General features: G+C 50.1%; 1 protein-coding gene across 2 annotated transcripts in view; it reads left to right on the top strand.

Annotated features, from left to right (window-relative positions):
• The first annotated feature begins 523 nt into the window (after positions 1-523).
• Positions 524-12,142, top strand: part of NXPH1 (neurexophilin 1) — a 340,316-nt gene continuing 328,697 nt past the window's right edge. The window contains exons 1-2 of one of the 2 annotated variants that reach the window (XM_065939237.1): positions 524-759; positions 1,611-1,774. In XM_065939237.1, coding sequence (XP_065795309.1) covers positions 1,721-1,774 — 54 coding nt within the window. In that variant the 5' untranslated portion in view covers positions 524-759; positions 1,611-1,720. Of the gene's footprint in view, positions 760-866; positions 915-1,610; positions 1,775-12,142 lie in introns of those variants that run through there. The other variant, XM_065939238.1, reaches the window with a different exon arrangement.

Below are 12,142 nucleotides of genomic sequence, written 5' to 3' on the forward strand. Positions count from 1 at the left end.
AACCTGCGGAGAAAGCACCGGGGCACCGGCGCCAAGAACGCCCGCGCGCTCCAGAGCGTCCCCCAGTGGTCGGGCAGAACCGCGGCCAGAGCCCGCGACTCCGCTCCGGAGTGGCTTTCGGGCTTCTCCGCGTCGCGCGGAGAGGTGCAGCCGCGGATGAGCCAGGATCCTACAGGCTCCGACCGCCCCACCCCTTCCTCAGAAACTCCGACTGCTTGAGCCTTCTGTGTGGCTTTTTTTCTTCCGAAAGACCTGCGTCTTATCGCTCAAGTTCAAGTCCTGAGGACTTGCCCAGTCTCTTCCCCTGAAGTCACTTCTACCATCCTTCGGCAGCCTCGGGAAGCAGGGCGCCTTAGACTGCTCGTCCCAGAGCCAGCGCGGGCAGTCCCGTCCTCCCTGCCGGAGCCGGGCGCATTCGCTTCTCACCCTCGCTCTCTTCTCCCTCCCTTTCTCCCTTCCTCTCTTTCCTCCTCTACTTCCCCCTCCCTCTCTTGCCTCTTAAGTTTCCGGCACCGTGAATCCAACTGTGCCAAGCCTAGGCTCGCGCGGAATCAATCCTGAGCGCGACCCGGGCACTGGGACACCGACTCCGCCGAAGGTGAACGAGGCAGCGGGACCGGTCCGCGCCCGAGCATGGAGATGAAGCGCCAGGGAGGGCATGTCCGGGGCGCCGGAGACGCCAGGCCCGAGTAGCTAGCTCCTCCATGGAGCCTTCCCAGAGCGGCCCCTGCTCGCTGTATTCGCCCCCAGTCCTGTGCGGTACGTACCCTTGGCTCTCACAGTCCAGATATGGGGGAATATCTTGGGGTGGGGCGGTGGGGCAGTGCGAAGGGGCGGCGAGGAGAGCCACTGGTTGGGAGACGGAGTGCGCCTGGCGGTGACCTTACAGATCCGGGCAGGCTTCCGCTCTAGAAGTTAGCAACTGGCTGTGCCCCTTGCCTCGAAAAAAGTAGTACGTGTGTGTGCGCGTGTTATCTCTGTGTGTACCCGGCGCTCGAATGGGTAAACTGAGCCTGGCTTTCCTGTATGCAAATTGCGTCCCCTTTTCCCACCCCCACCGCACCAAACGCGCGGAGATACCCAGCACCTAATCCTGGGCAGCTCTACCTAGCCCGTCTTCTCCCCACGCCCCCCTCGCTCAGTCTCGCTCGCTCGCTCTCCCTCTCTCTTTCTCTCTCCGTCTCTCTCTGCTGGTGTGGATGTGTGTGAGCACTGCCAGGGCTGGCGAAGAACCAGCCGCCGCCTTTAGTCCGAGCCGCCCGGCCATCAAACACGGGCAGGTCTTGCTGACAGAGAGGCTTGGGCTCTGAACCAGCCTGCACGCGGTCCGTGTGCCCCGTCACCTCCCGGCTCCACCGCCCGGGAGCTCGCACCCGAGGAGCTTGGGTGCAAGGAACCCCTCCACCTCCAAGCCTCCTGCCCGCCTGCCTGCGGACGACGGCGCGCTCGGGTTTCAGGCGCTGGATTTACTCGCTTTTGCATTTCTCCTGCCTCCCCCACCTCCGGGTTTTTTGGTCCACCCCTCGCGCCACGACCCCCTTTCCCCGCTTGGTCGCCAAGCCTAACCTTGCCCGCGTGGTCATGGGATGTCTAATTTCATTTGTATCTAGGCTGCTGAGAGCGCTCCTGGCTCTGTAAAGTGGATGTCAGGTGGATCTATGTTTGTGAAGGAACAAAGACTCAGCGAAGGCACCGCCGAGGAAGTTTGAGACGCGGGAGGATGCAGGCTGCGTGCTGGTACGTGCTTCTCCTCCTGCAGCCCACCGTCTACTTGGTAAGTCGCTGCCAATCCCGCGCCCCCTCGATCCCACCCTGGTCGCGAGGCCAGGCGACTGGGGGCGCGCGGGAGGAGGGTGAGACCGTCAGTTCAGCGGGAGCGGCGTTCCTAGCGACGGTGTTGGGAGAACTTTGGCAAGCTGGTCTCCGGATCCCTGTGGGATTTTCTCGGGTTTCCTGCTCCGGTACACCCTCTTCTGTGCCTGATTCTAAATCGTGTGCAGGGCGCCCTAGACACCCAGAAACCGAGGAGATAGCTGGACGGAATGCTTTATGGGGAGAGATGGCAAAGAGAAGGGGTGGAAGACAGGGAACTCGCAATAGTTCATCCAGAGGCTTTGAAGGTAAATCCATCCGCCTAACCCGCAGCTTGGCGATGTGGCACGTTAAGAAGTGAGGGCAACTTTGTTGGGCTTGCGGGTTCAGACGGGGCAAGTATAGCTGTCAGATAGGAAGACCACAAGCGTTCAGAGTAAAGTCCGAGATGCTCCAGCAAACATATACAGGCTCCCCCTCCTTCTCCTCCCAGTCTCTCCTGTCCACTAGTACCCCAGTTCCAGTGCTGAGCCCCTTCTTAGGGACTGGCAGACCTTGTCACCAGAGAGCAACTAGTCCTCCCGGAGCCGAGTTTTCTGGGGTCTGGACTTTGCACACTGTTGGAACTGGGGTTGTCCTGGGGCGGGGGCTTAGCGGGAAGCACTCTGTCGTGGTGGTGGTGGATGGGTAGTTTGGTAGCTGTGGGCACCGCCTGGAGCCAAGACCCAGAGCGCAGTTTCTGGGGCCTGGCTTCAGGGAGGGCCAGGGGCCATCTTATCCTGCTGGTGAAGTTGTGTGCCGAGGGCACGGAACTCCATGACCCACCTCTGGGCCGCAGGAGCACACGGAGCGCTCTGTGTGCTCTGGCTGGGGGCGAGAAGCCCTGGGGAGGCCCGTGGGTTGCATGGTGAATGGAGTGAGTATTGCCATTCCTTAATCCCAAGGACTTCAGAACCCACAATCCCGGGTGCAAAAGGGTTGCTATCCCTGCAGTAGAGAGCGTTTCCCAACCGTTGTCTCGGTGCCTGTGACTTCAGGGCTGCCAGTCGAGTGAACTCTCTGTATGCTAATGAGTGTGTAAGTATACGTGTGTGAATATGAATGTCAGGGTTGTTTCAGCTTGAATCCAAGAATCCTCAATGCCTGTCTTTGCACCTTTATCGCCTGACCAGGGCAGCCGCGGACGCCAGAGGGCGCTGCGCGTCAGTGTCCTCGCCTACAGGACACCTTGGGGTAAACAGGTGAAAGCTGGGGCAGCCAATCTAAAGAACGGCCTTTCTGACTCCGTCACCGAAGTCTGTGACTTCCCTGGCTGAAACGCAGACAGAATGCAAAAAGTGTCCTTCCCCTTTCTCATCTTCAATCCATCTTGCCCCCCACCTGTGTCCAGTAAACCCTCTGACATTGAGAGCTTAGAGATGCAGGGCAGAAAGTTTGGCCTAAGGAAACCCAGGACTTGCTTATTGAAAGAAAGGGGAGGGACCGCAAAGTGAAAGCGACCGAGGGGGGAATATGAAGGATTCCCTCGACATGGAAACCCTCCTGCCCCTCTCCTCTGCATACCTTTACGCCAGACCTGAACCTCCGGACTGTTCCTCTGTCCTTGAACTGTGCTCGCGCACGCAAGGCAAAAAGCTCGCGGCTGTGGTGCAGTTTATTGCTTGGAGCAAGTATTTCGATAGTCTGGAAAATAATCTATCAAAAGCAGAAGTGAAATCAATACGTTGTGTTAAATTTTAAATGTGTTTGTTGGCAGTTAAACCGTTTTCCACTCATTACAACAACAGTGCTGGATTTATTCTAATGCTCTGCGTTCTCAACAACAAGCGCATTAATTCTCCTTTAATTGTAAACTGGGAGCATTTGAAAACCATTCAGTGTGCAAATTATGCTGATTCAATTACCGTTTAGTTACAGACTTCATTACCTGAATGCCTTTTGGCAACACAGAGAAAGGAGACAATTTTTCCAGTTTCACTCAAAACCATACAAAATGTGAACAATAAAATAGAGAAGGCGATTTAGAAGTCCATTCTTTTCCTCTTGGATCTAAAGTTGTTTTGTGTGTCGGGGATTAGAAACCACGAAAAACAAAAGGCTGGTGGCTGTGACCCAAGGCAGTGTTTCCAGGGATTGTAGCCCCATGGTTATTTGTCGGCAAAATCCGGGGCGGTTTTCCTAGAGGAGCAAGAAGCTGATTTTTCCCATGAAAATGAATTTAGAAGGGTGAATTGGGCAGTCAGAACAGAATGGCTTTAAGCAAGTAAATAAGTGATAACCCTTGATTAAACCTCTGGGGCAACGAGGAGGACCAAGTAGTGGTCAAAGCTTCTCTCTCCATCTCTTTTATTAAATAGCAGGTACAGTAACTGAATCTATCATTTGTTAGTAGTCACACCCCACAACAGCCCAGACCTCTGTAAGAAACTGCAGTAGATGCCTGCAGGTTGTCGGGAAATGCTTCAAGTTACACTCCAAAAAGTCAGGGGTGGCATAAACATAATTTTATTTTTCCCCTTGAATTGGCACAATCCAGGGAGGAGTTTAATGAATGATTTTTTGTGTGTCTTTATGGACTCACACAGCTAGTCAAGTGACAGGGGCACCGTTTATACCTTATCTCATAGCTGATATTACAGTGCACCTTTCTCTTTAAGACCCTCGAAACCCAGTTATATTTCCCAAGACATAGTCACACATTATGTTTGGGTAGTAGGATTTGTTTAGGTATCTCCTGTACAACAACATTTAGGCTTCTGCTTGTATAGAGAGACATGCCTTAAATACTCCCAAATTTGGGGAGATTTATTGAAAATGAAAGACAATTCTCTAACCAGCAGCTCAGTGTTCCATATTTAAGCTACAGTTCCCTGCTTGTATTTAGGTGAATGTTCTCAGAGTATGTTTCTTGGCCCAGGTTCTTTGAATGCCTGTTCTAGGTTGAATATTTTGAGTCTTTTTATGTTGTGAGAGATCAGCCTGTCCTGTTTAAAATGAGAAGCTTATTTTAGTACAACTGCAATGGGAAGTTAATTAGAAATGTATCTGTAAAGTTACCTTCTGAAGCATATTAGCTAAGATACTCAAAAGTCACCACAGGGTTAACTCCAGCCATAAATGCAGGGAATTAGGAAATCTTTTTTTTCTTTTTTTAAAAATAGAGGCAAGGAAGTCTTCTGTTTACTGAATGCTATTGAATTGCAGATTAAAAAATCTGAAGTTAGGAGGAGAGGCACCTATAGTGTAACAATACTTGTTAAAAATAAAAAAGTCCTGCAGTCTCTATTCTCCTGTCAGTTCTGGACTGATTCCAGGAAATTTTCAGTATGATATAATGGGGTAACAGACAATAGCATTTTAACAGAATTGAAGCACATACTGAATAATCTAGGGAAATGTGGTTTCTGACTGTGAAGAATGGGGGTAGGTCCTACGTTGAGTTGTGAGCTGAAGGACAGGTATGGGCACACAGGGAGACACCTCCCAGCAAAAGTCAGAGGGGTCCTGCTTGGGGGTCACCTGTGACAATGTTCAGAGTCAAGAATTAAGTCTAATGAGCACCCCCAGGGCATGTTAACAAAAAATTTACTCAGAAACTGAATCCTAGATTCTGACCAAAGGTTGAATGATGTTACTGTGATCGAGTCAAATATCCATAGTCTATTCTGAGAAGAGTTCCCTTGTCCTCCCAATTTGGTTTCCACCATTTCTTGTAGGAAATAAATTTGCTAATGATCTAGTTGCTTTTTAACCAAGAAAGGCAAAAAATGGGAAGTTCTTTCTAAAACTTGTGCTTAAAAAACCATTCTGATTCATCTATTCCCTTGAATTTAGGGTATCTTAAAATATGAATTCCATGCCAGTTGTTTAAGAGAGGCTAAAGTGTGGTTAATATGTTTATGGAATGCTACCTCTACACTGTTAGAAGCCAGACTGTTTGGGTGAATTCCACTCTTTATGAAGATGGCTGTTAAGAAATGTGGAAGCTAAGGGAAAATTAGCAGGAAAGAGACCACCAATGCTTGTCCTTTGACTAGATATATGTATCTCCCATCCTTTGAAAATTAAGCTAGCTGCCCACTGAACATTTTAGTTAATTTCAGCTTATTCCTGAAAAGAGAAGCCCATTAACCCCTCATAGCGGCAGCTCAGTGTTCTCTGTTAAGGCCAGTTCTTGAAGGCAGTGCTGTGAGTTACCCAGCCCCACTGAATTCCCTGACTCTTCTGCTCCAGCTGGGCCTTCCCCATACTGATTTAAACCTAGCTTTGAGAAGGAGCCTATGCCCCAGCAGCACAAAATGAGAATCCATCACTCTCAAGACCTGTTCCAGGGCTCTGTAAGAGGAGAATGTGTTACTGTTCCAGGTATTTCCCTGAAATATTCAACTCTCCACTGATCAGCAAAACAGCTCCCTGGGTGTGTGGAAAGCGCTTGGCTGGTCGCACTTCTGCTCACTTCCAGGAGGATGAGAGTGGTCTGGGGCCTTCCAGTGACAGCTTTGGGGAAACCGCTTTCAGTATTAGAAGGAGAGAACTAGAATTGCTCCAACTTCCTCAGCAATATTTTCCCAGAAGGCCATTAAGTTCGTGGCTCCTCTTTGTGTGAAGTTGATTTCCATTTGGCTTCAAATTGTTGATGGCTATTTCCTCCTTAATGAAAGTGTTGTCTGGATGAAAAATATATCGGGTGGCAGGGAAATTGGTTGATTTTTTTTTTTTTTTTTTTTTTTGAGATAGGTGCCCACTGTCTTACTTTTCTATCTGAGGGAAGATTTCCTGTAGACTACAGAAATTGACAGTATTGTTCTGGTAATAACAACCGGCGACAATATTTTCAAGAGGGCATTTGAGTGATAAAAGCATTTGGATATTGCCTTTTCAGATAAGCAATTTTCTGGGCTTTGGTTTTTATAAGGGGTGGGGGAGAAGGGGCCAGGTATTGGCAGAGGGATGCCTTGGTTTCATCTAGTTCTGAAATACCCAGGTACTTGTCAGCCTTGTTTGGGATTCCCGGGTCTGGAAAGCTCTCAGTGAGTTTGACTGTCCTGGCGGTGATATTAAGGGAATCCTTAATATCAAAAGAGAATCCTCTTCCTTGCACTCTTCTGGCCATAAAAAAAGCTGATGGAAGCTGTGAAAGTTTGCCTGCTCTCTCTCAACTTTCAGTTTTTTTTTTTTTTTTTTTTTTAAGACAGTGTCTAGGTCTGGTTCGATTCGGATTCAGGAAAGTTCCCTTAAAGCAACTCTGTGCTGTAAGAGCTTCAGATCTCATTCCAAGACCTTAACGAGTCCTCACCATTTAAATTAATAGGGAGAGGTAGAAGAGTCAGGCCGTCCGGTCAGCGACTTCCAGGAGCCGCTGGGTGGCCAGTCGGGTCTGCTCTCTCGCCTCCCCCTACATTCTTCTAGCCTGTCTGCCTACTGTTTGCAGGAAGTTGCGATCTTGATTTATCCGCTGCTCAAGCTCGCGACCAGCTTTTTCTCTAAGTCAGCACTAACCCCTCCCGGAGCTTGGTAAATACGGCGCGCGCGCATTTTTCTGCTGCCGATTGGCATGTTGACGACTCCGCTTGAAGGAATGTGACAATAAAGTGGGAACCAAAGCTTGGCAAGCACTTAATCAAGGATAAAAAGGTTCCGCTGTAAGGATGTCACTCAATTTATTGTGAAAGTCGAATGAATTACGTTTAATGAAAGTGCTCCCCAGATGAATATTACTGGCAATTTCCTGAGTTGGCTCTGTCAGCTCAAGATGAGAAAATGCCAACCCAGATCAGGAAAGAGCGCCCGTCTCAATTACTATGCAAGCTTTCCAAGAGTGGCTTTTTATTGAGATGATATATACCGGCGGCTTCTTCAAGCTCCTCGGCGCGCCCAGGAGCGCGTGTGCGCATTTTCCAAGTTTGCTGTCTTACCCTCGCGGCTTGCTGGCTGTTGTTTAAACTTCTAATGAGCTCGCCGCGATTCAGCTGCGGGCTGAAAACCTAATTACTTCCTCTGTAAACAGTTTTCCCTAGTATATTTTGTTTACTATCGAGGTGGGGGCTGGCAGGGGGTGGGTGGGGGTGGGGTGGAGAGAATTCCCTTTCTCGGGATCCCTTTGTCAAAGAAAGATCCTTGGCGTCTGGTCGGGGGATCGGGGTATTGGAAGGCAAGGCGGCAACCCGGAGTGGGGGCGTTGGCGTGTGTCTGTTATAAGGTCTCGGGAACAGCCAGAGTGCAAGTGCCTCTCCCGCCGCGGCTAGCGAAAAGCCTTCTCTGGCTCTTACGTCCTTTAAATTAATGAGGGCTTTTTACTTAGGCAAGCCGGAAATAAGGTGGGGAGAGGGATAGGCAGGCCGCAGCCTCAGCTCACCGCTTTATCTGCATGAGAATGGGAAACAGTGAGGCTTTTCTCGTACCATTTCTATCTCCTACAATAAGACAAATCGCTGCTTATAAAAACCTAGTGTTTCCTTAGAAACTGGCTCCTGGGGGCTCGGCTCGTCCCTGCGGAACCTGACTCTGGCCAGGTCTCCCCCATCATCCCCGCCACCGTAATGGATTCTGACGGGAAGGATCCGAATCAGCGGCTCGAGGGGCGCAGAGAGAGGCTGCGCGCCTTCGCCCCACCTGAGGGAGCGGGTGTCCTCCTGACACATTCCGCCCTACGTCTCAGACCCCCTTCCCACCCATTGATTTTCAAGGCCGTTTCAAGGAGTCTTCTACAGTTAGAAGCGCGAAACTTCCTTCGACGTAGGCTTCGTACCCTCGTCTCGGAAACTCAGTCTTCCGACCGAAGCCTCGGAGTGTTCACGCCGGGGAAGTTGCCCAATTGGAATCTCCGCCTTCACAGCTGCGAGCTCTATTGTCTGCTTTTAGCTTCAGGTGACCTCCAGCAGTCCCCAAGGGTTTATGAAAACACAGGTGCCGCCCTCTCGTATCTGGACCCCAAGCCCTCACACCAAAGCGTGGCATCTGGGGAGCTCTTCGTCGACGCTGTCGAGCTTCGGTGCTCCTGGGGTAGCAGGCAGAACTGCAGCGGTTCTCCGAAGGGAGGCCGCAGAGCGGAGAGTGAATGGCGCGGTGGCCGGCGGCCTGCGGCTGGGCAAGCGCGGCCCGCAGAGCGATTCTTCAGGACCGCGGACAGCGCCACAGGCTCCGCCCCGCCGGGAGCCCGCAGCCTGGCCGTGCTCCCAGCCGCCTCGCAGGCTCGGCCCCTCGAAGCAGAGTGGCGCTTTCTGCGGACTCCTTGCTACCGCCCAGTCGCGACCTTAACGACCCGCCTCTCCCTCCCAGTCTTTGGGGAGCACTAAGCTGAACTGAACTGAAATGAACTGAAGCTCCGATCGCTAGGTCCCCGAGGTTTCTTGCGGTCCTCTCGTTAGCACCTCTTTTCCCGCCCCCTCCCTGGTTGCGGCGTCACGTGTTTGCCACAGAATTTGTCCCCAAGGAGGTGAATCCTTTTCCTCCACTTTCTCCTCCCCTGCCCCTCTTTCCTCACACAGTTTGTTAAATCTACCCCTCCTCCCAAACAGAAACGCGAATCCAGTGAGGTAGAGCGTGTCTTTAACAGTGTAAAAGAAAGGAAACTGAGGTAGGAGGAGGGGAATCAACTGTCTCGAAAGAGTAAAACCAAGTGGGGAAAAGTGATTCCTGCCCTATCTCCACCCTGCGGGGAGCACGGCTGAGGCCCCCCAAGTCCCCCTCCAGGATGCGCGCTTTTAAAAAGCAGCGCGGGTTGGGGTGGGGCGAGGGGTCCTAATTATTATGAATTTCCAAAGGAGCAGTAATTATTTACGGAGAGCAGGAGAAACCACGGCCGGAGCAAGGGAATCGATATATTTGCTATCGAAAGTGCCTGGCTCGCCTTTAATGCAGACGAATGGGGATGTAGCCTCATTATTTTCCGTGGTTAGGCTCCCCGGCGTGGGGCCTGAAGCAGCGTGGAATCTATCATCATTAGATCCGGGATGGGGAGAGGGGTAATTTCTCCTTATTTACTTAGCAAAACAAACGTCCCACCAACCCTAGCCCCTCAAACGCGGATACACAGCCGTCGTCCCTCTTCTTCTTCCCCGCCCTCGCCCCCTTGCCCCAGCTGCTGTCGCACACTCCCCCGGGGCCTTCCACAGCGCTCCTAAGCGGGCACCGCGGTCACTGAAAGTGCGCGCAGCTCCTCCTCGGCGGCGGTCACACGTTGATTTGGTCCAGAAATAAGCCGGAGAGTACCGAGCGTTGGCGCTAGGGGTTCTCTGTGTCAGAGGCGAAGGTTGGCGGGGAAGTCCCGTCCTTTGCTCTCGCCCCTTGCGTCAGAGTCAATCCTTTCTGGACGCCCGACTCTGCAAATCCCCGCAGTGTTAAAGGAGCAGCGGTCTGGCAGGTAGTGCTCCATCAACCCGGGTGAGAAGCCCGCTTGGGAAAATGGGAGCCCGTGAGAGAACGGAGCTGGAGGCGAAGAGAGGTCGGAAAAGGAATAGAAAGGGAAGAGAAGGTTTAAGCATAACGCCTCCAGGGTATTCTCGAGGGCCCCAGTGAGAACGGCCTCTGCTTGCTCCAGGTGAGATGCTGGCCTTTTGCCTGCAGGCCAGCGAGGCGCAGTTTTCCAGGAGTGGGAGTGGGCCCCACGTGTCCTCACTGAGGTCGCTGAACTGCTGAGGGTCCTGCCTAGATGGCATAGCGTTTCCCCATTTCTCTTCCTTCGTGGAGCCCTCGGTCCATGGCACAGTCTTTCTCACTCTCAGGAGTTGCCTGACTTTTCTGGTAGGCCCTTACTGGGACAAAACTTGTTTTCCTGTACAAGTGTCTTCACTGTTCTTTAAAGTGAGGGGGGTGTGTGTGTGTGTGTGTGTGTGTGTGTGTGTGTGTGTGTGTGTGTGTGTCTGTTTAAGTGCTTGGTCTTCATCTGACCGCCCTTCCCTTATTTTAGCACATCAGTGCTGCAGAGAAGATAGAGTGGCCCTTAAAAGAAACCTCTAACTCCACCTCCTTAATTGCAGTAAAACTATGATAATTATAATAACATTTATAATAACATTGATAAGAACAAAATTTAAAATTGTAGACTTCCTTCCAGTCACTGAATAATAATAATATCCTTCTCCTCTGGGATTTTCTTTTCTTCAGAGCCCAGCTTTTCATGGTATATTGTGACTACTGAGTGTCTTTGTTTCCTTGCGGGCAGAGACAGCCAGCCAACACAATACCAGGACTATATGATTTATTGGCATCTTTTCCCCCACCATCTTCATTTTCAGAGGCTTTACAATTAAACTCTGTGAGATGTATGTAACATAAATCCAGTGGAGGACCTTTTTATTTATATTTATATAGCCTGCTGAGAAAGGAAAATTAAGGAAGTGCTTATATTGAGGTAATAAGCCTGCTTTGATATTAACAGAAATATCCCTTTAATTTACTTTTCTCAAGTCTGGTAAAAGACTGTCTTTATGAAACCAGATCCTATCCCATAGTCATGCCTGTTTAAGGAGAGATCCCAATCAAGTGAAAAACACCTTTATTAGCTTGTACTAACTTAGTGGAAAAAAAGGCCAGGCTAACCACTTGCTGGAAATACATACCAGGCTAAACATGGCAAAATTGTAGCATGATGCGGGGAGCCGAGCAGCTAGCTGGACACAGCTACAAAGCCCTGCATTTTTCTGCTTCTTGCTGCCTCTGACCCATCACATTGCACATTTACAAACAGAGCAATAGGGCCTTCCAGAACCAGCATAGAGACATCATGCTGTACCTCAACAGGAATATTAATAAAACTGACAGTCTTAGGCTAAAAGGAAGGAGGCACAGATTTCCTTCTCTAAGATAAGTTATTTCCAGAAAGATTATGATAGAAAGTCTTATGAAAAGGTCCTGGCTTAGAAGAGCCTTTTCTATGTACAGGTTAAATACACTTACACATGTAAGAACAAGACTGGGTATACATCTGCACATCTGTTCTTTCAAGGAGTCCATGGAAAATTATAACGGGGAATTCTTTTCTTTTTCTAAGTCGTTGGACTTGAAATTCCAACTTGAGTCTGACAGTACCATTTCCTTGATAGGGATCTAGTACCTGGTACTGCACTGTCATCCTGTTTATGTCAGTATTTTCAGCTGTAGAATGAACACAGCTTGAGTGAAGAAGAGCTATTGGCATGATAGCTGGAATTTTAGTGAAGTATATATATATATATGCCAACCTCTCCAACAGAACTTTGGAAAATAATACTTCTCCTTGTAACCTTGTAGCTGAATGCTATTAGAGACCCACAGGTATATAAAACAGCTTATATAAAATTAATGGACTGCTTTACATTCACAAGCTCTTACTTGTGAAGCCCTTGTAAAA

Source organism: Muntiacus reevesi, chromosome 6 (assembly GCF_963930625.1).
Source record: "Muntiacus reevesi chromosome 6, mMunRee1.1, whole genome shotgun sequence".
NCBI lineage: Eukaryota > Metazoa > Chordata > Mammalia > Artiodactyla > Cervidae > Muntiacus > Muntiacus reevesi.